The 24,167-nt window shown below is 36.8% G+C and overlaps 2 protein-coding genes and 1 pseudogene across 2 annotated transcripts; 1 reads left to right on the top strand and 2 right to left on the bottom strand.

The window, feature by feature from the left end:
* Positions 1 to 5,605: 5,605 nt before the first annotated feature.
* LOC138942866 (uncharacterized protein PF3D7_1120000-like) lies at positions 5,606 to 8,446 on the top strand. Its single transcript, XM_070313330.1, has 2 exons — positions 5,606 to 6,596; positions 7,704 to 8,446. The coding sequence occupies exons 1-2, from the start codon at positions 5,606 to 5,608 to the stop codon at positions 8,444 to 8,446; spliced, it is 1,734 nt and encodes a 577-aa protein (XP_070169431.1).
* Positions 8,447 to 18,983: 10,537 nt separating this feature from the next.
* On the bottom strand, positions 18,984 to 19,334 carry LOC138942865 (uncharacterized). The gene has a single exon (XM_070313328.1). It carries the CDS (start codon positions 19,332 to 19,334, stop codon positions 18,984 to 18,986), a length of 351 nt encoding a protein of 116 aa, XP_070169429.1.
* Positions 19,335 to 19,786: 452 nt separating this feature from the next.
* On the bottom strand, positions 19,787 to 23,130 carry LOC138942864 (protein FAM200A-like; annotated as a pseudogene).
* Between the last annotated feature and the right edge of the window lie 1,037 nt (positions 23,131 to 24,167).

The raw sequence follows: 24,167 nt of genomic DNA, 5'->3' as shown, positions 1-24,167 counted from the left end.
CGAAGTTTTGGTAATTTTTTGATAACGGTCGCATAAATATCAGGGAGTTAATTTGTATCTGTTTGCAAATTAAGACTGTTTAGCTGTCTTTTGATGTACGTCAGCTTAAAAATTAACCGTTTTTGGAGAAATGATTTGTCTCACTTAAATTCGTGGTCAATTCTGTGGTCAGTTATAGCCGATTGATTTGTTGTGTTTCTTTTAATATGGTTTCCGAAACCCTTGTAGATACAAGGATAGTGTCTGCGAGTCTGCCCTACATATGATGCGTCACAGTCATTAATATGTCACAGACTTTAATATATTTATATAATTTATTAAGACTGCAATAGGCCGATTTGACATTGAGATCTTTGGTTATGTTATAATACATTTTTAGGATACAGATGCAATGTATGATAACGTAAAATACGATACCGTTTTTTCACCATTTTCATTATTTTCATCATTTGTATTAAAAACTGTAAACTTATTAAATAATATTTTAAATCGTTGGTGAAAAATTTGAAATAGAAAAGTTAACGAATATGAATTATCAAGTAAAATTTTTATGATGAAATCGGTATTTTTAGAATGGAGAAACAGATGTGATAATAAAAAGACTGTATCTATAAGCCCGATCACCTGCCTTTTTTGGCAGAGTGGATGTTGAAAAGAGATTAGAGATTAAGATATCTTCCAGAGAATGTAGTTTTATGAATCCAATTCTACATTATACGATTACTTTTTATAAACACAGTGGTGTCTAAAACAATCCGAAAATTGTGCAAATTAGAAATTTGTACATTGCTTTCTCATCATTTTATTTCTATCCCAAAGCTGAAGCTCCTTAAAGCAAGCGGGTTTTTCAATTCTGTCTTCCTCGTAGAGGAAGTTTTGTGAGCAGAATTTTATTATAAGAAAAAATAACACGAAAAACATTAAATGAACATTTAAAGAAATGCTTAATGAACTTTATTATAAGAAAAGATAACACGAAAAACATTGATGAACAGTTTGAAGAAACATTTAAAAACGGAGCTGTCAATAATATACTCGAACGACTTAATAGCTGATTCAATTCTAATATGCCTTTGTTGTTCAAAAACTTTTGCACGTCGATCCGGAGATCATCTTCACTTTTTGCGGAACGAGTGGTACAACATCGGAGCTGGGTGGGAATTTTCGGATAACAAGGGGGGTATCTACTGTGGACTCACGCTCTCACAAGAGAACTTCTTAAGCCCCTACCTCGGCATTCGCCCTACGCCATTCGCCCTACAGTCTTCAATAGTGATTTCATGTTTCAACCAAACTTCACAAGATTATTCTATAGCATCTTCTTCATTAAACTCTTTAAGAAAATAAAAATTTAAACGAGTAATAAATAATAAATAACATTTAATTGGGCTTCGGATACATATCAATCTCTATTGTTGGAAGGACTTAGCTGTAAATGCTCTTCACGTGGCTCCTGAATCTTGTGGAACTTGAAATATCATCTCTTGGCTGTTCTTTTGCCTGTAGTTGTACGAGCGGAACCATGCCTCTAATTTTCTTCCGCGCAAATGATTTTGTATAAATACTTACTTAAGAAACATTTAATGAACTTTATTATTAGAAAAGATAATATGAGAATATTGATAAACAGTTTGAAAAAACGGAGCTGTCAAACAACTCGATGACTTACTCAATTTTAATATGCCGTTGTAGACCACTTTTGTACATCATCCCGGATCATCTTTACTTTTACTGCAATGAGAGGTATAACATCGTTTTCTTGGGGCATAATATAGGATTTTTCCTTCACATTTCCTTTTCAATTTTTCCTTCTTATTTTATTGTTGTAAGAAAGAGAGAGAGAGAGAGAGAGAGAGAGAGATTGGTTGATTTATTTATTTATTAATGCCTCAGCATGGCTATAAGGCAAATAAAAAAATAACAAATAAAATGTAAAATGGACAAAGTAATACATATAATTAATTAATATACCAACTAAATTAAGTGAGAAAAATTTTACGCCAATGGAAAGAAATTCGCGAATATAGAGAATATGATCACATGAAAATAAATAGTTGTAACGATACCGTTACTAATGGCCTCGTGGTTCGACCCACCGCGCGCATTCGGAGGCTCGGAGCCTATGGCGCCCCTAAGCTCCCACACCCGTGTATCGGCCCCATCGTGGGGCCGCTCCACTACGCACTGACTTGCGTGAGTGGAAGGCTAGCCGCCGGTATACAGGATGATTCAAAACAACCTTCTGTCCTTACAATGTCATATACTTGACACTATTCTAAGACGATTTTTCCTTTGCCAAAATTTTTTCCGAGGCTTAGTTTTTAAATTATAAGCCAAAATAGTTAACGTATTACGGGCCGCGTACACAAGGCAGGCAGGAGCAGAGCAACTCACCGTCCCATACTGGTGATTACGTGAGGCGCTAGCTGCGATTAACTGTTTGCTACATGGGGTGTATGTGTGAGAGAGAACGTATACACGTATACACACAAATACACATTCTCTCTTTCTCACTTTCTCTCTCTTACTCACTGACTCTTACCTTGTATGTAGAGATTCGTTGCCCTCCTACGACTCAATAAGTAATATTTCCGTGTGATACAACGAGTAACTAGCAAACTTTTTTTCACTCACAAATTGTACCACTTATCGAACTTTTACGTATTAATCCATGCACTTTATCGATAAACTGAATTTATTAAAAAAAATGATGTTATTATACGTCATTATATTTTCATATTTTATAGTTTTATGTTTTCGAAACTATCAAATTTACAATGTCGGAGGCTTTAGCCGATCACGGGACACATGATAGCGTCCGCGTCGATCACGCGTAATGTGATACATTCAGTTGTTCGGCAGCCGGCAACGCTAGTACCGATATAACTTGCTTGTTGTCGTCGCGCAGTTTCCGCATCGAATAACGCGTTTCTTTATTCGAGATATTTTAATAAGTAATCGGTAGATTGTGATTAACCGTTATAATCGTTAATAAATTCAATTTATCGATAAAGTGCGTAGATTAATTCGTTCGATAAGTGGTACAATTTATGAGTGAAAAAAGTTTGCTAGTTACTCGTTCTATCATACGGAAGTATTACTTATTGAGTCGTATGAGGGCAACGAATTACTACATATAAGGTAAGAATCAGTGTGTGTGTGTGTGAGAGAGAGAGAGAAAGAGAGAGAGAGAGAGAGAGACAGAGTGCATGTGTGCGATCAACTGTTTGCTACACGCGATAGGTGTAAAAGAGAAAGACAGAGAGAGAGAGAGAAGGAGAGTGCGTGTGTGCGATCAGCTGTTTGCTATACGCGATGGATATAAAAGAGAAAGACAGAGAAGAAAGAGAGTGCGTGTGTGCGATCAGCTGTTTGCTACATACGATGGGTGTAAAAGAGACAGAGAGGGAGAAAGAGAGAGAGAGAGAGAGAGAATTTGTTGGTGTGTGTATACGCGTATATGTTCTCTCTCACACATACACTCCATCGTATGTAGCAAACAGTTGATCGCAGCGAGCGCCTCACGTAATCACCAGCATCGGACGGTGAGTTGCGCCACCCCTGCCTGCCTCGCGTACGCGACCCGTAATTCGTTAACTATTTTGGCTTATAATTTAAAAACTAAGCCTCGAAAAAAATTTTGGCAAAGGAAAAATCGTCTTAGAATAGTGTCAAGTTAATGACATTGTAAGGACAGAAGGTTGTTTTGAATCACCCTGTATAAGATGGTCCGGCGAGCGTAGTGTTCCCGATCCTGAGTCCTCTCATTAACTCCAGATCCAAAACTACCTCTCGTGTTAAACCAGGCTATGGGCCACTCGCAGTTACGCCGTACTTCCCGGTTGCTGGGATGGCGCATCCTACCCCGCGTTAAACCAGGTCACGAGCTACCCGCGGTTATGCCGAGCTACCCGGTTGCTGGGACGGCGCATCCTGCTAGTTCATAAGACCATACCGCGTTCTCCGCATCTAGTTAAGTCGCGTAACCGTTTGTTTGCTCCGCGACCTGTTATCCCGTAAGATCATTTTTGGTCTCCGCGTCCAGACTCTAGTACCGCTCTGTACATACCGTAACCGGTAAAACCGTAAGACCGTTTGGGCCTCCGTGTCTTAACAGATTCTAGTACTGCTTTGTATCAGTACCGCGATCTGTTAGATGGCAAGACCGTTTGTAACATAAGACCGCTTTGGTCCCCGCGTTTAGACTCTAGTACCGCTCTGTACATACCGTGACTGGTAAAACCGTAAGACCGCTTGCGCCTCCGTATCTTAACAGATTCTAGTACCGCTCTGTATCAATATCGCGACCTGTTAGATTGCAAGACCGTTTGTAACGTAAGACCGCTTTGGTCTCCGCGTTCAGATATAGCATCGTTCTGTATTCATACCGCGATCTATTAAATTATAAGACCGCTTGTACATATACCGCGACTGAACCCCGTACTAGTAGAGTTAATGAACCATATTAGGATAACCGTCCGTATTGCGCTGACTTCACCTTTATACACGGCCTTTAGACTATAGAAGCGCGCTAGTCTCTCTAAGGATAAGCCGCAGAAAGTGCCGATGCCCTATCCTTCTAAGGATAAGGCGGTCAGGCGGTTGGAACTACACTAAAGGCCACCCGTAGTGTTTAAGAGGATGCCGGATTATCGACAGAATGCGAATATTAGTAGGAATGCAAAATCTTTTTGTTGATTATAGATATCAACAAATCCTTTTCCACAATTAAGGTACACATAATAACGGAGTGCGGAGTTTAACATTTCATATGAAAAGTTAAAAAAAATGAGAAAATTACAGTTTTGTTATTCGGCTTCTGCCGTCAACATTTACTTAATATAACAAATTTGTAATCTGTACGTGCCTAATCAGTAAACCCCGCACTCGGCATTTCATCAAAGAGTATAAGTGAACTTAGAGAAGTGAGTTTAGAAGCTTTAGAAAAAAGATTTTACGATGCAACACTTTCGTACATATGTGTGTGTGCGAGATCGAGGCTAAAGAGTAAAACAGAGCAGTAGATTAGTTGCGTGATGTCGCGATAGACGGAGCTGCAATCTTACATGACAAGGACAGACATAATCGTACTACCTTTGTCTCTTTCATGCGTGTGAGAGTAATATACATGTACGCACTAACATTATTGCAGTATCTGTTCTCTCTCGATCATACGCTCTGTCTCTTTCTAATCGCTCGCTCACTATATACTACATATCGCTTCGCTTCATCCTCCTCGCATATTCACTTATACGTTCACTCGCGCTTATCTCTCTTTCTCTCTCTCTCTCTCTCTCTCTGGAGGAGAAGACGTGTCAAACATCGCTCCGTAAAAGTAATAACTTTTAAACGGTTAAATAGTTACGGGGAGTGATAGAAAGTTATTCAAGTCATAGCGGCATAGACCGGCATTAGCTATGAGTGTTATCTAGCCGGGATATGCTGTTTTGTGGGCGTGAGAAGTGCATTTTCTGTTTGGGACACCAAAGTCTCACACGGAAGGTAGACATTAAAGGTGGACACAAAAGTGCTGACGTGTGACAGTGGAACAGAGGTGACTGATCGCTTACGCTGATATTTGCGGTTTCGGCCGATAATTATCGGCATGGACGATGAATATGGTGAATATCGATGCTCGGCATGTAAAAAGACAATAAAAAATCAGGTGGTAACATGCAAGTCTTGCTATCAGATGAATCCAATTAAGCTATTTTACCATCCAGGATGTGTAAGCAAGCATAGGATTTACGATAAAAATCAAGAATTGGTACTGTGTTCTGGCCCATTTGACAGATTTTCAATTGAAAGTGAAGCAGACATGAAGAAGACATCGGCAGTGGCCGGGGGCGGCAGGGACAGGCTAGGATCTACAGGATCTACAGGTTCGTTTACGACGCCAAGTAATGGAAATAGAATATCAGGAGCGAGTGGATCATCGACTATTGACGTAAAAATAGATTGGCTGATAAAAGTTGTAAAAGAAATAAAGGATGAAACAGCATGTAAAAAGGAAATTAAAATGATGGTCAAGGAAATAGTTCGTGAAGAATTGGGAAATGTAAAGCAGGAATTGCTGGAAGAGCTGAAAAGAATGATACAAGGAGAAGGAAGTGGATCAACAGGAGGAATACAAAGGAGCTATAGTGAAGCGGTTAAAGAGAAAAAGAAAGAGAATGTTATAATTATCAAACCCAAGATTCAACAAGAGAGTGAAGTTACAAAAAAATTGATAAAAGAAAAGGTAGATATCAAAAACATGGCGATGGGAATAACGAAGCTAAAAAAAGGAAGCAAGGGAACAGTGATCATGGGTTGTGAAACTGGAGAAAAAATGAAAACGCTGAAAGCCACAGTGCAGGACAAACTAGGAGAAAATTTCAAAGTTACGGAATCACCGCAGATGAAGCCTAAAATAAAAATTATCAATGTCAGCGAAGAAGAAATGAGATTGGATGATGATGACTTAATAACTACAATCAAGAAGCAGAATAGAATTGATGCAATAAATGATGGATTCCAAATGCGAATAGTGAAGAAAATAGTTAAAGAAAAAAGAAATGATAATAATCAACTTAGAAGAAAAGAAAAAGAAGAAGGTTCGATAATAATTGAAGTAGATGAAGAAACGCATGAATTGATGTTAAAAAAAGGGAAACTAAATGTAGGATGGAGAAAATGTCCTATATTCAATCACATTAATGTTAAAAGATGCTTTAAATGCTGGGGATACTATCATATTGCAAAAAACTGTACGCGAGATGAAACATGCCACAAATGTGCGGGAAATCATAAAGCGATTGAATGAACGGCAACAAAGAAAAAATGTATAAATTGTATGTTTAAAATTCGAACATACAACCTGAAAATAAGTGATGAACACGACGCCCTTAGCCCAGAATGTCCAACATTTAAAAGGGCGATACAGGAGGAGAAGAGGAGAGCCGGCTGGGAAGATGCGAAATAGAAACTACAGAAGGAAGCGGAAATAATATTGTATACAAACGCGCAAAGTTTGATGGCGCATAAAGATGAGATACAACATCAGATTATGAAGAAAGTAAATCCGGCATTCATAGCGTTATCAGAGACAAGATTGATCGCTGAAATTGAAGACAGTGAAGTGAACGTGCCAGGTTATAGTATAATTAGATGCGATGCTGAAAATAGAAATACAGGAGGGGTTGTTTTATATATAAGGAATGATGTTAAATATGAAGTAGTATTAGTAAAAAAATTAGAATCGAATTGTTGGTGTGCTGCGATTGAGGTGAAAGACAAATTGTATAGAAGAATAATAATGGTAATATATCATTCACCGAGTGCATCGCATGGTGATTTCGTGAGATTTCTGGAGGATATAATAGAAGAGTTAATAAAACGGGGAGAATGTATGGTAATAGGAGACTTTAATATAGATATTATGTTAGATTCGTTTTATACAAGGAAGTTACAAACGACAATGTTGAGCTTAGGCATGAAACAATATGTAAATAAACCGACGAGAATTACGAAAGATAGTAAAACAATTATAGATTTAATTTTTGCTAATAATAAAATAGAAGTGCAGGTAATGCATGAACCTAAAATAACGGACCATGCGTGGCTAAAAATTGAACTGAATGCGAATAAATTTGATAATAAATACAGAGAACTTAGTGTTAGGAATTATAGAGAATTTAATATAGATGAATTTATTAAATTAGTGGAAAATAAATTAGAGAAAAACCAAGATATGAATATCAGTGTGAGAGCGAAGAAATTTGTTGATAGTTTTATAAATGCGTTGGACGCTACAGCACCTAGAAAAAATTTTAGAATTCCGAGAATATGGGAAGGGAAAAAGTGGTTTTCGGATGAAATAAGAGAAGCAGCGGCTAAAAGGGATGAGGCATATAGGAAGGTATTGTATGATGACACGGAACAAAATTGGTTGCAATTTAAAATTGAAAGAAATACAGTAGTTAAATTAATTAAGACAAAGAAGAAAGAATATTATGAAAATATGATAGATCTTAATAAAGAAAATCCGACATCTATGTGGAAAACACTAAATGAAATAATTAGAGGCGAACCAGGAGGTAAGAGGGAAGTAGAGAATATAGATTTTGAAATATTAGACAGCACTGAAGGATGCAATATAGCAGATAAATTTAATTTATATTATATACAAAGTATTAATAGTATAGTAAAATCTATAAATGGGAGTAAAACTGGAAATGCATGTAAAAGAATTATTTATGTTATTGAAAACGAGGGAATTATGGAAAATTTTGAAATGATTAGTAGAGAGCATTTACAGGAAATTGTTATGGGACTACCGAAAAAGGAAGGTACAGAGGAGGGAATAACTAGCGATATATTAAAGGCAGCATTTTGCGTAATAAAAGAGGAATTTGTTGATATAATAAATAATTCTTTGAAGGAAGGTTGCTGTCCAAAAGGTTGAAAAACGTCTACAATAATACCGATTCCAAAAATAGACAAAGCTAGAAAAGCAAGTGAATTTAGGCCTATAAATATGTTACCAATATTTGAAAAAGTGTTAGAATTAGTAGTTAAAAAGCAAATTGAAACATATTTGGAAGATAACGGTATTATAACAGAACATCAGTCGGGCTTTAGAAAACAGTATTCGTGTGAAACAGCGATTCAAACAGTCATTGATGAGAAATTGATAGTTAGTGAGGCAAAAATGGTAGGGGTAATTTTCATGGATCTTAAGCGAGCCTTTGAAACAATAGATAGAGAAAGATTATTAGAGAAATTATATCAATATGGAATTAGGGGAATGGTTATAGAATGGTTAAGATCATATTTAAAGGATAGAACACAGCAGGTTCAATTTAACAATAAATGGTCTAAATTAATGACCACAGAATATGGAGTACCGCAAGGATCTGTATTAGGACCTTTATTATTTATAGTATATATAAATGATATAATAAAAATCTAGCCAGAAGGATGTAGTATAAAAATGTTTGCAGATGATACGTTAATATATGTAACTGGAGAAAGCAGCGCGGAATTAGAGGGCAAAATGAATATGGCATTTACTATAGTAGAAGAGTGGATGAATATAAATAAGTTAAAAATGAATGCAGGAAAAACGAAATATATGATTGTTAGAAGTATAAGAAAAGAACTGCGAGGTAATATAACATTGAAATGTTTGGATGGAACTGAGATTGAACGTGTGGAAATAATGAAATACCTAGGCATAATTATTGACGATAGACTACGATTTAAGGACCACTGTGATTATATGCTAAAGAAAATAGGGAAAAAAACGAGTTTTTTTAATAGAATAGGTAATTATATATCGGCATACACTAGATGTATTGTATATAAGACAATTATAGCACCTCACTTTGAGTATTGTGCGACGCTGTTAATTGATATGGGGGAAACACAGCTGAGTAAATTGCAAAAAGCACAAAACCGGGCCATGAGGATCATATTGCAATGTGATAGACATACCAAAGTGGAGCGTATGCTGCAAGCGCTGCAGTTTATGTCCATAAAACAGAGGCTATATTATAATGTGTGTATATTTATTTTTAAGGTTTTAAGGAACATGTTACCGGAGCAATTAAGAAATAGGTTAGAAATTGTGGGAAATGAGAGTGAAAGGCAAACACGACAAGCTGGGGATATTGCAATAAAATATCGCAGAACAAGGAGTGCGCAAAAGAGTATGTTTTACGAAGCAGTGAAAATGTATAAAATGTATGGCCTTGCCAGCTGAAATAAAGCGGAATGAAAGAATTGTGCCGTTTAAGCGAATGTTAAAGGAGTATATTGTAATTAATGTAAACTAGATTTGTATTACAAATAGCTGAGAAAGCTAATAAAGATCAATCAATCAATCAATCAATCTCTCTCTCTCTCTCTCTCTCTCTCTCTCTCTCTCTCTCTCTCTTTCTGCTCGTTCATTATTGTATTCTTTTATTCCCATTATTATATTCTTTTATTTGCTCAACTTTTATTCTTTCTAGTCTCGTCTCCCTATATGAAAATAAATAAATTTATTTATTTATATTTATTTGATACATCATAAATCAGATACACAAGTTATTTTCTTTTTCTATTTAACAATAGTTAAATACAACACATATACATACAAAAATACACATAATTAAATACTTTTTCTATTTATGACGTACACAATATCTCATTTATGTTGTATAAAATAAAGATGAATAAATTAATGTATTATTATGTAGGAAGACGAGAATAGAAAGAATAAAAGTCGAAAAAATAAAAGAATATAATAATGGAGATGAACGAATACAATAAAGAACGAGCAGCGAGAGAGAGAGAGAGAGAGAGAGAGACAGACAGACAGACAGACAGACAGACAGACAAACAGACAGACAAAGAGATTACTTATATTTGTATATTGTTGCGTCCCTGCGGGTCGTCTGTGACCGTTATGAGTGGCCTTCACTTGGACACAGTACAATTGGACACGGTGCAAATGGACACGTTGCAAATGGACACGAGATTTTGCACACGGTTCAATTGGACACAGTGCATTTGGACACAGTAATTTTGGATACAGTAGCTTTTGGACACATAAGAAAATACGCATCGTTTACTTGGACACCGCTCAATTGGACACTGTTCATTTGGACACCGTTCGTTTGGACACAGAAAGATGCGCACCGTTCATTTGGACACCGTTCGTTTGGACACCGTTATTTGCCCACCGTTCATTTGGACACCGTTCATTTGCCCACCGTTCGTTTGGACACCGTTCATTTGCCCACTGTTCATTTGGACACCGTTCGTTTGGACACTGTTCATTTGCCCACCGTTCGTTTGGACACCGTTCATTTGTACACAGAAACATGCGCACTGTTTATTTGAATATGTAACAGATGGAGAGAAATAAAAATCATTTTGGGAAAATATAATCAGTATTCTTATAACACTTTATATTGGTAAATCTATGTAAAATATGAAATCGTGAAAAGGAGATACATTTGAAGGTTATAATATCTGTCAAAATAAAATATATTCATACTTATATATCTCTGATACTGATGTCATTAATTTTACATTGCTTTTAGCGCTTTGTTTAGCCTTTCGCATATTTGGATGTCATGCATGGATACAGTAGGTTCCGCCCGCCCTGCGGGGGGGCTCCACTTCCGGAAGATATAACCTAACCCAAACCTATTTCTTATTTAAAACAAAAATTTGGTGTGGATTACGTCGTATAACTTAAATCAAATTTTGGTGTCCAAACGAACGGTGTCCAAACGAACGGTGGGCAAATGAACGGTGTCCAAACGAACAGTGGGCAAATGAACGGTGTCCAAACGAACGGTGGGCAAATGAACGGTGTCCAAACGAACGGTGGGCAAATGAACGGTGCGCATCTTTCTGTGTCCAAACGAACGATGTCCAAATGAACAGTGTCCAAGTAAACGATGCGTATTTTCTTATGTGTCCAAAAGCTACTGTATCCAAAATTACTGTGTCCAAATGCACTGTGTCCAATTGAACCGTGTGCAAAATCTCGTGTCCATTTGTAACGTGTCCATTTGCACCGTGTCCAATTATACTGTGTCCAAGTGCACCACTCCCGACCGTTATTCCTGAATCTGCTGTACCCGTCTCCGTTGCTAAGGGTTGTTATTAAACAACGGCGTTCATTTGGAGAGGGATCGGCGACGAATGTCATTCCGGGCGGACGTATTCGAGATTACAATAACCGTTATTGTTCTGTGTTCCTTGTATAATAGTGTTCTGTGTTATTATATTAAAGTTCCTTTCGTTCTTTCAAAGGAGTGTTAATTATTTACTTGCGGTACGCGAGTGTCGGTTGTGTCACGCGGATTCGAGTTATATCGATTGCGATCCGCGGACGCAACATTTTGGGGGCTCAGCCGGGATACAACGGAGTGGACGATTTTCTGGAGAATTGTGTGTTTTTTCGTCTATAAAAATGGAGACGGAACAGGCAAATTCGTCGACGGCAGGAGTTACGACGAGAAAGAGGAGTCGTCTGACTTCAACGGCGGCTACGACATCGGGACCATCATTGGAAACGGTTACGCTTCAGTCAGCGATGCGTGAGATCCGTGAGCTACGCGAGGAGCGATTGCAGCAGCGAGCCGATTTTGAGACGCAATTGTGCCAACACGATGAGCAGCGAGCTATATTTGAGGCACTACTGCGCCAACGCGACGAAGCGTTACGTGGAATGGAACAGAGGATTCGTCTGCTGGATAATAACAACCAGCTAAGTCGCTCTATTAACAGAAATTTTATGCCCAATGTTACGCCTAATTTTGAAAGAGACGCGCGCGATTCAATTAATATTAATACAGAATTAGGCTTTAAATTAAAGCCGGATATTTTTGATGGGACTGTTCCGCTAAGGGAGTTCTTCTCACAGTTCGAGTTAATCGCGCGAGCAATTAGATGCAGTGACGCTGCGAAAAGCGTCGCCCTCGTATCATGTCTTAGAGGAAAAGCGCGTGCGGTATTGGAGTGTGTCGTTAATATTGAGAATCTCGATTACGCGGAATTGAAATCCAAATTAGAATTGCGGTTTGGGGAAGGATTTTTGTCACAGTCATATTATTCCCAATTTACGAACAGAAGGCAAAAGTTGGGGGAAGATGAGGCTATCTTGGGCTCTGAAATTGAACGGCTTTCGCAGTTAGCATATCCCGAATGTACGCACAAAGTTCGAGATAAAATTGCTTGCGCGCAGTTTGTTACCGCGTTGTCTAATAGATTTGTGAGAAGAACTCTGCAGTTGGAGGGAATCACCTCCATGAAAATGGCCATACAAAGGGCCATGGCGGTGAAGGTTATACAGGAAAATGATTTTGAAAGACGGAATTATAATTTCAATTTTGGCAATAATAATAATAATAATAATAATTTCGCTAAAGGAAGGAATTTTGATTTCGAGAATAGAAATAATTTTAACAAATTTGACAATAAAAGAAGTTCTGGAAATTCTGGCGATAAAGCTAAAGAAAAGAAACAGGAACAATATAAAAATTTTTACAAAAGTTCTAGCACAAATAATAATAAAACATTTGTAAAAAAATGTTGGCAATGTGGAGGCTCAGGCCATTTTCGAGCGGAGTGTCCATTCCTAAAGAAAGGAGGAAACTGAATTTTGTCGAGCTGTTCGGGGCAGGTTCGACGCGAGAACAAGGAGCCCCAATAGAATTACAGAGTTATTTATGTAATTGTAAAAATGTTAGCAATAATACTGGCACTAATAATAAGAATCTGTTTAATTTTAAAGGGTTTATTAATGAACAGTTGTGTAATGTTAAAATTGATACGGGTTCGGATGTGTCTCTTATCAGGAGTAATTTTGTTAGAATGCCTAAGCGGCGAATCCCTCTTGATAATTCTTTTGATTTGAAATATTCCACGGGGGAAGAAGTCTCCGTAAAATTCAAGGTAATCGTGATGATTAGCTTGGGAAAATGTTCTGTAGAACTTCTGGTTTTTGTCGCTAATATAGTTGAAGATTGTTTATTGGGAAATAATTTTCTGTCCATGATTAATTTGAAAAACATTTTTGAGTCAATCTTTGGCAATCCTAGTGTGGAGGAAAAAGAAAAGTTTTTATGTTCACGCATTGAAGATTGCATAAATAAAGTTCCTCCATTTTTGAAAGAACTTTTTCAGAAGGAATCTCAAGATTTTTCAAGTAAATGGAGGATAATTTTGCTCGATTTTTGGTAGATTTTCAGGACATATTTTCGGAGGAAATAATGGCTGGAAATTGTAATGGGGAGGCGCATGAAATTAATGCGAACAATTCTAATCCAATTAAGCAGGCTCTCCGACGAATTCCGTTACAAATGCGGGAAAAGGTAGATACGATTATTGAAGATATGAGACGTCAAGGAGTAATTGAGGAATCACAAAGTCCATGGGTGTCTCCTGCTGTTTTGGTGAAAAAGAAAGATGGGACGATTAGATTCTGTGTCGACTACAGGAAATTAAAGGTCGTGACTAAAAAAGATTCCTATCCAATGCCTCGGATTGATGATATACTTGACCAGTTATCCGGAAACTCTTGGTTTTCTTCGTTAGATTTGAAGAGCGGATATTGGCAAGTGAAAATTCGTTCAGAAGATAAAGATAAGACAGCATTTTCAATTGGAAATGGCTTGTGGCAGTTTACATGTATGCCATTTGGACTCTGTAATGCCCCTGCCACTTTTGAGCGATTGATGGAAAAGGTTTTACAAAAATTATCCAAGATTTGTCTGGTGTATTTAAATGATGTAATTATCTTCAGTAATAATTTCGAGGAGATGTTGGACCATTTGAGGCAAGTCTTTTTGCGTTTGCGCTCTGCCAATTTAAAATTGAATCCAAGAAGTGTTCTTTCTTTAAAAGGGAAATTAAATATCTCGGTCATGTTGTTTCTGAAGTGACAACGGATCCTGAGAAAATGTCTGCTGTTAGGGATTGGCCAGTTCCTCGCACCAAGAGGGAGTGGTGCACTTGGACACAGTATAATTGGACACGGTGCAAATGGACACGTTACAAATGGACACGAGATTTTGCACACGGTTCAATTGGACACAGTGCATTTGGACACAATAATTTTGGATACAGTAGCTTTTGGACACATAAGAAAATGAGTGGCCTTCACTTGGACACAGTACAATTGGACACGGTGCAAATGGACACGTTACAAATGGACACGAGATTGTGCACACGGTTCAATTGGACACAGTGCATTTGGACACAGTAATTTTGGATACAGTAGCTTTTGGACACATAAGAAAATACGCATCGTTTACTTGGACACCGCTCAATTGGACACCGTTCGTTTGGACACAGAAAGATGCGCACCGTTCATTTGGACACCGTTCGTTTGGACACCGTTATTTGCCCACCGTTCGTTTGGACACCGTTCATTTGCCCACCGTTCGTTTGGATACCGTTCATTTGTATACAGAAACATGCGCACTGTTTGTTTGAACATGTAACAGATGGAGAGAAATAAAAATCATTTTGGGAAAATATAATCAGTATTCTTATAACACTTTATACTGGTAAATCTATGTAAAATATGAAATCGTGAAAAGGAGATACATTTGAAGGTTATAATATCTGTCAAAATAAAATATATTCATACTTATATATCTCTGATACTGATGTCATTAATTTTACATTGCTTTTAGCACTTTGTTTAGCCTTTCGCATATTTGGATGTCATGCATGGATACAGTGGTTTCCGCCTCCCCTGCGGGGGGGCTCCACTTCCGGAAGATATAACCTAACCCAAACCTATTTCTTATTTAAAACAAAAATTTGGTGTGGATTACGTCGTATAACTTAAATCAAATTTTGGTGTCCAAACGAACGGTGTCCAAACGAATGGTGGGCAAATGAACAGAGTCCAAACGAACGGTGGGCAAATGAACGGTGTCCAAACGAACGGTGTCCAAATGAACAGTGTCCAATTGAGCGGTGTCCAAGTAAACGATGCGTATTTTCTTATGTGTCCAAAAGCTACTGTATCCAAAATTACTGTGTCCAATTGAACCGTGTGCACAATCTCGTGTCCATTTGTAACGTGTCTATTTGCACAGTGTCCAATTGTACTGTGTCCAAGTGAAGGCCACTCGCATCAAGAAGCAGGTACGTAGTTTCTTGGGTTTTTGTTCTTATTATAGAAAATTTGTGAAAGGATTTTCTTTAATAGCTAAGCCATTATTTTCTTTGACGGAGAATTTGACAAAGTTTGTGTGGACGAAACAATGCGAATCAGCTTTTCAGGAATTAAAGAAACATTTAATGTCTTCTCCTATTTTATCTTTTCCCAGGAATGAAGGTGAATTTTTTCTTGATACTGACGCTTCAAACCATGGTTTTGGCGCAGTGTTATCTCAAATTCAGGACGGCTCAGAAAAAGTTATTGCTTATTATAGTCGTGTGTTGGGTAAATCAGAAAGGAATTATTGTGTAACTCGACGAGAGTTACTTGCTATTATAGATTCATTGAAGTCATTTCATCACTATTTATGCGGACGTAAATTTGTGATTAGAACTGATCACATTTCTTCACAGTGGTTGATGTCATTCAAAAATCTAGAAGAACGAATGGCGCGATGGTTGGAGCGAATCCAGCAATATAATTTTGAAATTTTTCACCGAAAAGGGAAACTTCATGGGAACGCTGATGGATTATTGAGACGCCCTTGTGCAGAAATCAATTGCAACTATTGCAACAAAATTGATTTGAAAAAGGAGGAATTCGTTGGAAGAATTGTCTTTGGGTTGGATAATTTAGGAAATTGGAGGAAGGATCAATTAGAAGATCCGGCGATAGCGAAGATCTTACTTGGAAAAGAAAAGGATCAGCGTCCTTCTTGGCAGGAAATTGTTTCAGAAAATTTGTTTTCCAAAATTTATTGGTCGCAGTGGGATTCTCCCGTTTTAAAAAATGGTGTTTTATTTAGGAAGTAGGAATCTCCTAATTTACAGACTTCTGTTTTTCAAATTGTAGTTCCACGAAGGAGAATTCGGCAGATCTTGGAAGAAGCTCATGATTCTTCTTCCGGCGGACATTTCGGAGTGAACAAGACCTTGGGGAAGATCCGAAAACGATTTTATTGGGGCACTTGTAAGCAGGACGTTGAAAATTGGTGCAGGTCTTGTCACGTTTGTATTGCTAAAAAAGGACCTTATTGATAAAGGGAAATCTGAATTACGAATTTATAACGTTGGAGTTCCATTTGAGAGAGTGCAAATGGATATTTTGGGTCCATTTCCGACATCTTCTACAGGGAATAAATACTTATTAGTTGTCTCTGATTGTTTCACCAAATGGGTCGAAGCTTTTCCGTTGAAGAATTTCAGGGCGAATACTGTTGCGGAAATCTTCGTAAATCAAGTAATTTCAAGATACGGTGTACCTTCAGAATTACACACCGATCAAGGGAGGAACTTTGATTCTAGTGTTTTCCATGAATTGTCAAGTTTATTGGGAATTAAAAATACCAGAACTACCCCATTTCATCCTCAGTCCAATGGTTTGGTCAAAGGTCAGCATCAAACAATTATAAATTATTTGGCTGTTTGTTGCGGAAACTCAACGAGATTGGGATCGTTGGATAGGAAAGTGTTTATTAGCTTATAGGTCAGCTAAACACGAGACTACAGGGATTACTCCAGCCGTATCATGTTTTGGTCGAGATTTGAAACTACTTTTAGATCTTCTTCGTGGTAGTCCTCCAGAAGTTGGAGTGGATGTTTCGGAAGAAAGTTATGTGACGGAACTAAAAGAAAAATTGAATAGAATTCATGATAGGGTTAGGCAACGCTTAAATATGAAGTCTTCAAGAGCAAAAACTTACTATGATCGAGAGGCTCGCCAAATTCATTTTGAATGTGGACAGAAAGTCTGGTTGTTTAATTCTCGTAGGATTGTTGGTAGGTCTCCCAAGTTACAAAGCAATTGGGAAGGTCCTTATGAAATAATTAAGAAGCTTAATGATGTTGTTTATTGTATCCGGAAGTCTAGAAGGCATAGAAATAAAATAGTTCATTTAGATCAATTAGCTTCGTATCATGAAAGGCAGATTTAAATCACATCCGAAACCCGATTTATGGTTTATGTTACTTGATATTTGTTAATTTTCTTTCTGTTTTTTTTTCTTGAGGAATTGAAGAAGATGTTTTATAGAAACTTCTTTCGAAATTTGTTCTTCAAAGACCATCATTGAAGACTCTGTCTTTCCCCGGTTTTTGACCGTGGTTTTCCCGTGGGACGAAGAGCGAATGCCGAGACAGGGACTTGAGGTGTCCTCTTAGAAGGGCGGTGGGTCCACGGGTGTTACCCCTCCCCCCTCTTGTCCGAAGATTCGCTCCCTTATGTTGAGATGCGGAGATGCGGCAGCATTGGATATTTCCGGAAATCAGGCGAAGAACGGGAGACAGCTACTGCAATTTCAAGATTTATCGAAGTCGATTGGGTTCTGGATTTTGACGCTGCTCGGTAACCTGCAGCAGAAGCTCAGGATAGGGCAGGAAACCATTTTTGTACTCTGGAGTCGACATTGGATATTCTTGTCAAGCGGGTTCGATGGCAGTATCCTGTATATTCCTGGAGGGTGTGTGATTGGGGCCGATAAATAATGGCGCTCGGTAACCTGTAGCAGCAGCTCAGGGTAGAGCAGGAAGTCATTAAAGTACCCTGGAGTCAACGCCTTGGAAGAAGAGGACAACGATCAACCCATTTAATTTCGAAGAGCCCTTCTACCATTGATTGTCGGGACGACAATTTTGAAGAGGGGGAGTAGTGTTGCGTCCCTACGGGTCGTCTGTGACCGTTATTCATGAATCTGCTGTACCCGTCTCCGGGAGAACGTTGCTAATGGTTGTTGTTAAACAACGGTGTTCATTTGGAGAGGGATCGGCCATCAGGGAGTCTCGCGACGGATGTCATTCCGGGCGGACGTATTCGAGATAACTGTTATTGTTCTGTGTTCCTTGTACAATAGTGTTCTGTGTTATTATATTAAAGTTCCTTTCGTTCTTTCAAAGGAGTGTTAATTATTTACTTGCGGTACGCGAGTGTCGGTTGTGTCACGCGGATTCGAGTTAGATCGATTTCGATCCGCGGACGCAACAATATTTATAAATTATAATATTTTAATTAATTAGGAATAAGGATAAGAATAAGAATTAGGAACAAGGATAATGAAGTTGTACTAAACAAATTTAATTAGAAATACAAATTTAATTTTTAATTTTTTTTTGTTTTGTACATTGTGTGCGTGTGTGTGTATGTGTGTGTGCGTGTGTGTACTAATAATAACTATAAACTAATAAGTATGCCTAAGGATATGAATTCATAATAAAAAATAATGAATATAATACAAACTGAAACTTATAGATAAAATAAAATAAAACCATAAAATAAAAAATAATAAAATAAAAATAAATCATAAAATAAAAAAATAAATCAAAAGGGAACTTTAAAAAAAACGCATGTATCCAGATGCCGCGGATGGCGCAGGCTCGTATCCAGATGGTAAAGGTATATATCCGGGTGGCGCAGGCACATATCCGGATGGCACAGGCACATATCCGGATGGCACAGGCGGCGCAGGCACGTATCCGGACGATGCAGGCGTCGCGGGCATGTATCCAAATGGTGCAGGCGTCGCGGGCATGTACCCGAATGATGCAGACTGCGCAGGCACGTATCCGGATGTCACAGGCACATATCCGGATGGCACAGGCGGCGCAGGCACGTATCCGGATGATGCAGGCACATATCCAGATGACAGGGGTGCCGGCATGTACCCTGTTGGCGTTGGCGGCATGCCGGCGTTTTTCTGCTTTCGCCTCTCTCGGAAGACCGCCCACCGCACCGCATTACTAATGCGCTGGAAAAAAAATTAAAATATTAATGTTTTTACACACACACACACACACACACATACACACATTCACACTTGTGTGTATAGTATATGTATGTATATTACATATGAAAGAAATACATTCTGTATGTATCTATGCTCGCGCATATTTTATACATATACCAACACCATACACATGTGATATACATACATATATTATACATATAAGTGTGAATGTGTGTATGTGTGTGCGTGTTACAATGCGACTTTTTTGAAAGTTGAAATATCATCTCTCATCTTCCAGTCTAAAATCATTTGTGAAATGGTAACAGACGCGTGATTCAATATATTATATTATTTGCAAATCACACATACAAATTGCAAATAATATAGTAGTACATTGAAGCACATGCCAGTTACTGCTTCACCGTAAATGATTTTAAAACTGGAATATAAGAAATGATATTTCAGCTTTAAAAAAGATCGCGCATTATAACACATTGTAACATACACATACACACATATATTTACATATACATATTTACACACACACACACACGTATTTATTAAAAAATTTTATAATAAAACTAACCTTTTGTACATTTGGTCCAGAGGACCGATTCAAGCCCGTCAGCATCCGCCTGTTCTTGGCTAGCGGCGACGTCGCCACGGTCACCCGCCTCCTCGGGTCCGCCGCTAGCCGCTAGCGGTGACGTTGCCGTGGTCATCCTGGCCCTTGACTTTGATGCCGCCGGCATAGACATCGGCATCGCCGCCGTCGTCGAACTCGGCATCGACATCGATGCAGTGTTGTTGTTCGGGCCGGGTTTTTTCGCGCCTGCATGGCAAACGCGGTATCAGTACAGTGCTTAGTTGACCAAAAAGAAGTACCATTAATTACCCGCACAAAAATATCTGATAATTGTTAAAAATCTATTATAAAAATATTAAATATTCAAATAAACACATATATATTATAAATAAAATATAAATAAACTGAAAAAGGAAAGGGTAATAAAATAATTAATTAAAAAACATTTTAATATAAACAAAAATAAAATTTTATTTTTGGCAGAATCTCATAGAATACCAACATTTATTGCAAGGATAAGGAAAACTGCCAAAAACCTCACCAGTATTCTTACAAATAATACAAAAAATAAAAATATTTATTTGTTTAAATGAACATAAATAAAATTCATTAAATATAAAAATATCTTTTTAAAAATAATTAATTAAATAATCAATTAAAGAAATAAAAAACATTTTTTCTACAAATACTAATTTTAATTATAATGTAATTTATACCATTTTTTTTTTATTAAAAGAGACAATATAATAATTAAATAAAATAAATTCTAAAAATAATTACAAAATCTAAAAATAATTACAAACTAATTAATTGCACATAAATATTAAAATTAATTGCACATAAAATTTGGATTTTATTATACAGATATAAATTTATAATAAAACAAATTTTATTAAACTGTAAAAAACAAAACAATAATAAAGATACAATAAAAACAAAAACAACATTGACTAGATGTATAATTGTACTTTATACAAAATAAAATATATAAAAGCAATAAAAATGATTGTACATGACGCAAAATAAAATATATAAAAGCAATAAAAAAATATTAAGATCCATCAGATTGCAAATCGTTGCATGACTTACTTCTCCATATATTATTATGCAGCACTAAATGTCTAGAATCTACTTCAAAAGTAGTACAGTTAATATTTTCAGCCTCAAGACTTGATCGAATTATACAAATTGCAGAAACCATATCATTAGATAATCGATTCCTTTTTTTTAATTTTTACATCTGTTACTACAGAAAAAATACCTTCTGCTTCGGCATTTGAATGTGGAAAAGAAAGAACTATTTGAACTAATAAATCTAAATTTATAAATACTTTTTCATCATTAAAATCTTTATATTCTATAATTTTTTTCCACATTTCATCAATTTTTAAAGAAGTTAATTCCTTTTTTTGTTCTTCATCAAAAATCGACGGTAAAATTCTCCATTCAAAAGCTAATTTAGTAATATCAATATTAATAGATTTTATTTGATTAACAATATAAGTTACATCTTTAATTTTAACTCGACCTTCATCATATAAAGCATACTTAGGTTTTAAAAAAGATAATTGTTCAAAAAGAGTATTATTATATGATAAACGTTTTAACATTTGCCGAGTTGCTGTTTCATAAAAATCTAGACATTTTAGCTTTATTTGTTGACTGCATTCTGGAGATAAGGTGTTCAAAAAGTTCTCACATTCAGGTCCAACATATATATTTTCTACAGGCTGTATATTTTCTTCATTATCAATATCTAAAGATGAAATATTCTTAATTGCATTAGAAATCAGAAAATTTTGTATTAATTGTCGTATCAATTGTTGGCTACTTTCAAATAATTTATGAATTAAAATCTTACGCGATTGAAATAAAGCGTTAAAATTATTTAAAAAATGTAATGCAAATTTTAAAAATAATAAATAAGCTTTAATTGAATTATCATTTAATTCCGTTAAAATTATTTCCGCAGATTTAGTTTTATCTTGGACAACTGCTAAAGTAAAATATTTTTTCAAAACATCCCAATTTTCAAGTAATCTAACAACGCACTTTTGTAAAACAAGCCATCTAGTATTTGACAATTTTAATAATTTATGTCTTTCCACATTGAAAAAATCTTGGAATTCACCTAAAATTGCACATCTCTTTGGATTGCCGGAAATGTAAGTAGAAACCCCTCTAATTAAATTTTCACACGACGAAGGTAATGTTTCGCAAGATTTACTAGCTACAAGCGCGGAAGAATGGCATATATAATTTAATGTTATTAATCCCGGTACTTCTAATTTTAAACGATACATAAAAGAATTATTGCATCCAGTCATAACTGATGCATTATCACATGCCATTCCAACAATATTTGTTATAGGGATTTCTTTTTCGTCTAAAAGGTTTTTAAATGTTTCGAAAAGTTTGCTCGCGGAACAATCTGTAGTTTAATGAAACTAAATCTAATAATTGCGTTACGACTTTTTTATTTGAAGGTGAAACATAGCGAACAAGGATACACATTAATTTCGTATCTGATATATCGGTACTCTCGTCAATTAAAATAGAAAATTTGCAAATTCGTAAATTCATAATAAGTTTTTCATTTTCTCTTTTAGCGATAACATTTTTAACAATATTCGCGCATTTTAATCGGCCCAGTGACATATCTTGTACAATTTTAGGATCTATACAAATATCTTTCAATAATGGAATCAAATGATTTGCGGTATAAAAAGCTACATTACGTTTGGCAAAAAATGCTGCTAATTTAATTTCTGCTTCTTGACTTTATCTTTATATGATAATATATCTTCAACGTTATCAACTGCGTTGTTATTATTATTATTATTAATGTTTGTATTATGTTTGACCGTTTGCGAATGTTGAAATAAATCTGTCTTACAACATCTGATGGTCTTATTACATGCAGTACAAAAAGCTTTATTTTCTACATGATGGGGAGCTAACCATTCTTTGAAATTATCCTCATGCAGCCATGCATTTTGAAAGTCTCTAACTTTCGGTCACTTAATTGCTCCTTCTCTTTGCGCATGCATTATTTATAAATATACTTATCTACTCATCTTAACCTAGCCTGTCCTTATTGTCGGGCCCGCCAAGACTTTCGCTCCCAAACACTACTCCTCTTATATACACCGCTGCTTCGGCAGCCATCTACCACGCATGCGCGAGAAAACCCGGCCCGAACAACAACACTGCTCGGCAGGCCGGGCTTATATACCCGGCCGGGGCCCCCCACTATGCTGTCGGTCCGGAAGTGGGGTCGATTCCGTGTGGGGACCGCGAGAGAGATAGGGCGAGTCGAAAGCGAGAGCGCATGCCAAGCGAGATAGCGCGCCTAGCGCAAGCGGGACGGTGCGTGTGGCATGTGAGCGAGCGAGAGAGCGTGCGCGATGGTCGTGCAAATGGGATAGGCAGAGCAGGATAGAGTAAGCGAGGCGGATGTATTACAATAGATATGTATTTATGTATGCGCCGGTGGTAACGGCTGTGGCGTTACATAATTATTAATGCATCACCTTTAAATTTTGCATAGCAAAATTTTTAACTAAAAGCTTTCAAACAAAAATAAACAAGAGTTGAGATAGATTCAAAATGTAAAAAGTTTTGGTGTAAAACGTTTGTCCTGACGTTAATATATATTCTTTTAACAGTGTGTAATCTATTTTATGTGCCCTATTATTGTATTACAAATTATCAGAAGTGGGATTAACGCATACTGTTAATTGATTTAAATGTTATTTATGATCAGTTGTGTCATATAGTGTGTTGCCGAATCGGTCATAGCTGTGTGCATTTAAGAAGACCTAAAAAATACGCTAGAGATTCAGGACAGAAATTTAATTTAATTTATAAGCAAAGAAATTCTGAATCAACATCAATTATGACAGAACGCGGCCAAAGAAAAGCTCTCCAAAATATGACAAATGTCGAGCACAAACAGAAACTAAAAGATTTAGGCTTATCTACGAACGGAAATAATTGTTAAGCAAAATCATGGAAGCAGGTCCAGAAGATACCTGAATGAATGAAGATGATGTAATCGAGGGCCACGATAGCACCGAAAAAATTGCATAAGCATCAACAAACAACGCATCAAATATACGCGATGGCAAAAATCAAACGGTATTATGATGAACGGAAATATTGAATTTCGATTATGTCAAAAAAATTAAATTTATGCGTCGTGA

Source organism: Polyergus mexicanus, unplaced genomic scaffold, assembly GCF_030449975.1.
Source record: "Polyergus mexicanus isolate NDT 795.1 unplaced genomic scaffold, iyPolMexi1.0 SCAF_24, whole genome shotgun sequence".
Lineage (NCBI taxonomy): Eukaryota > Metazoa > Arthropoda > Insecta > Hymenoptera > Formicidae > Polyergus > Polyergus mexicanus.
This window is presented reverse-complemented; position numbering and strand designations above follow the sequence as displayed.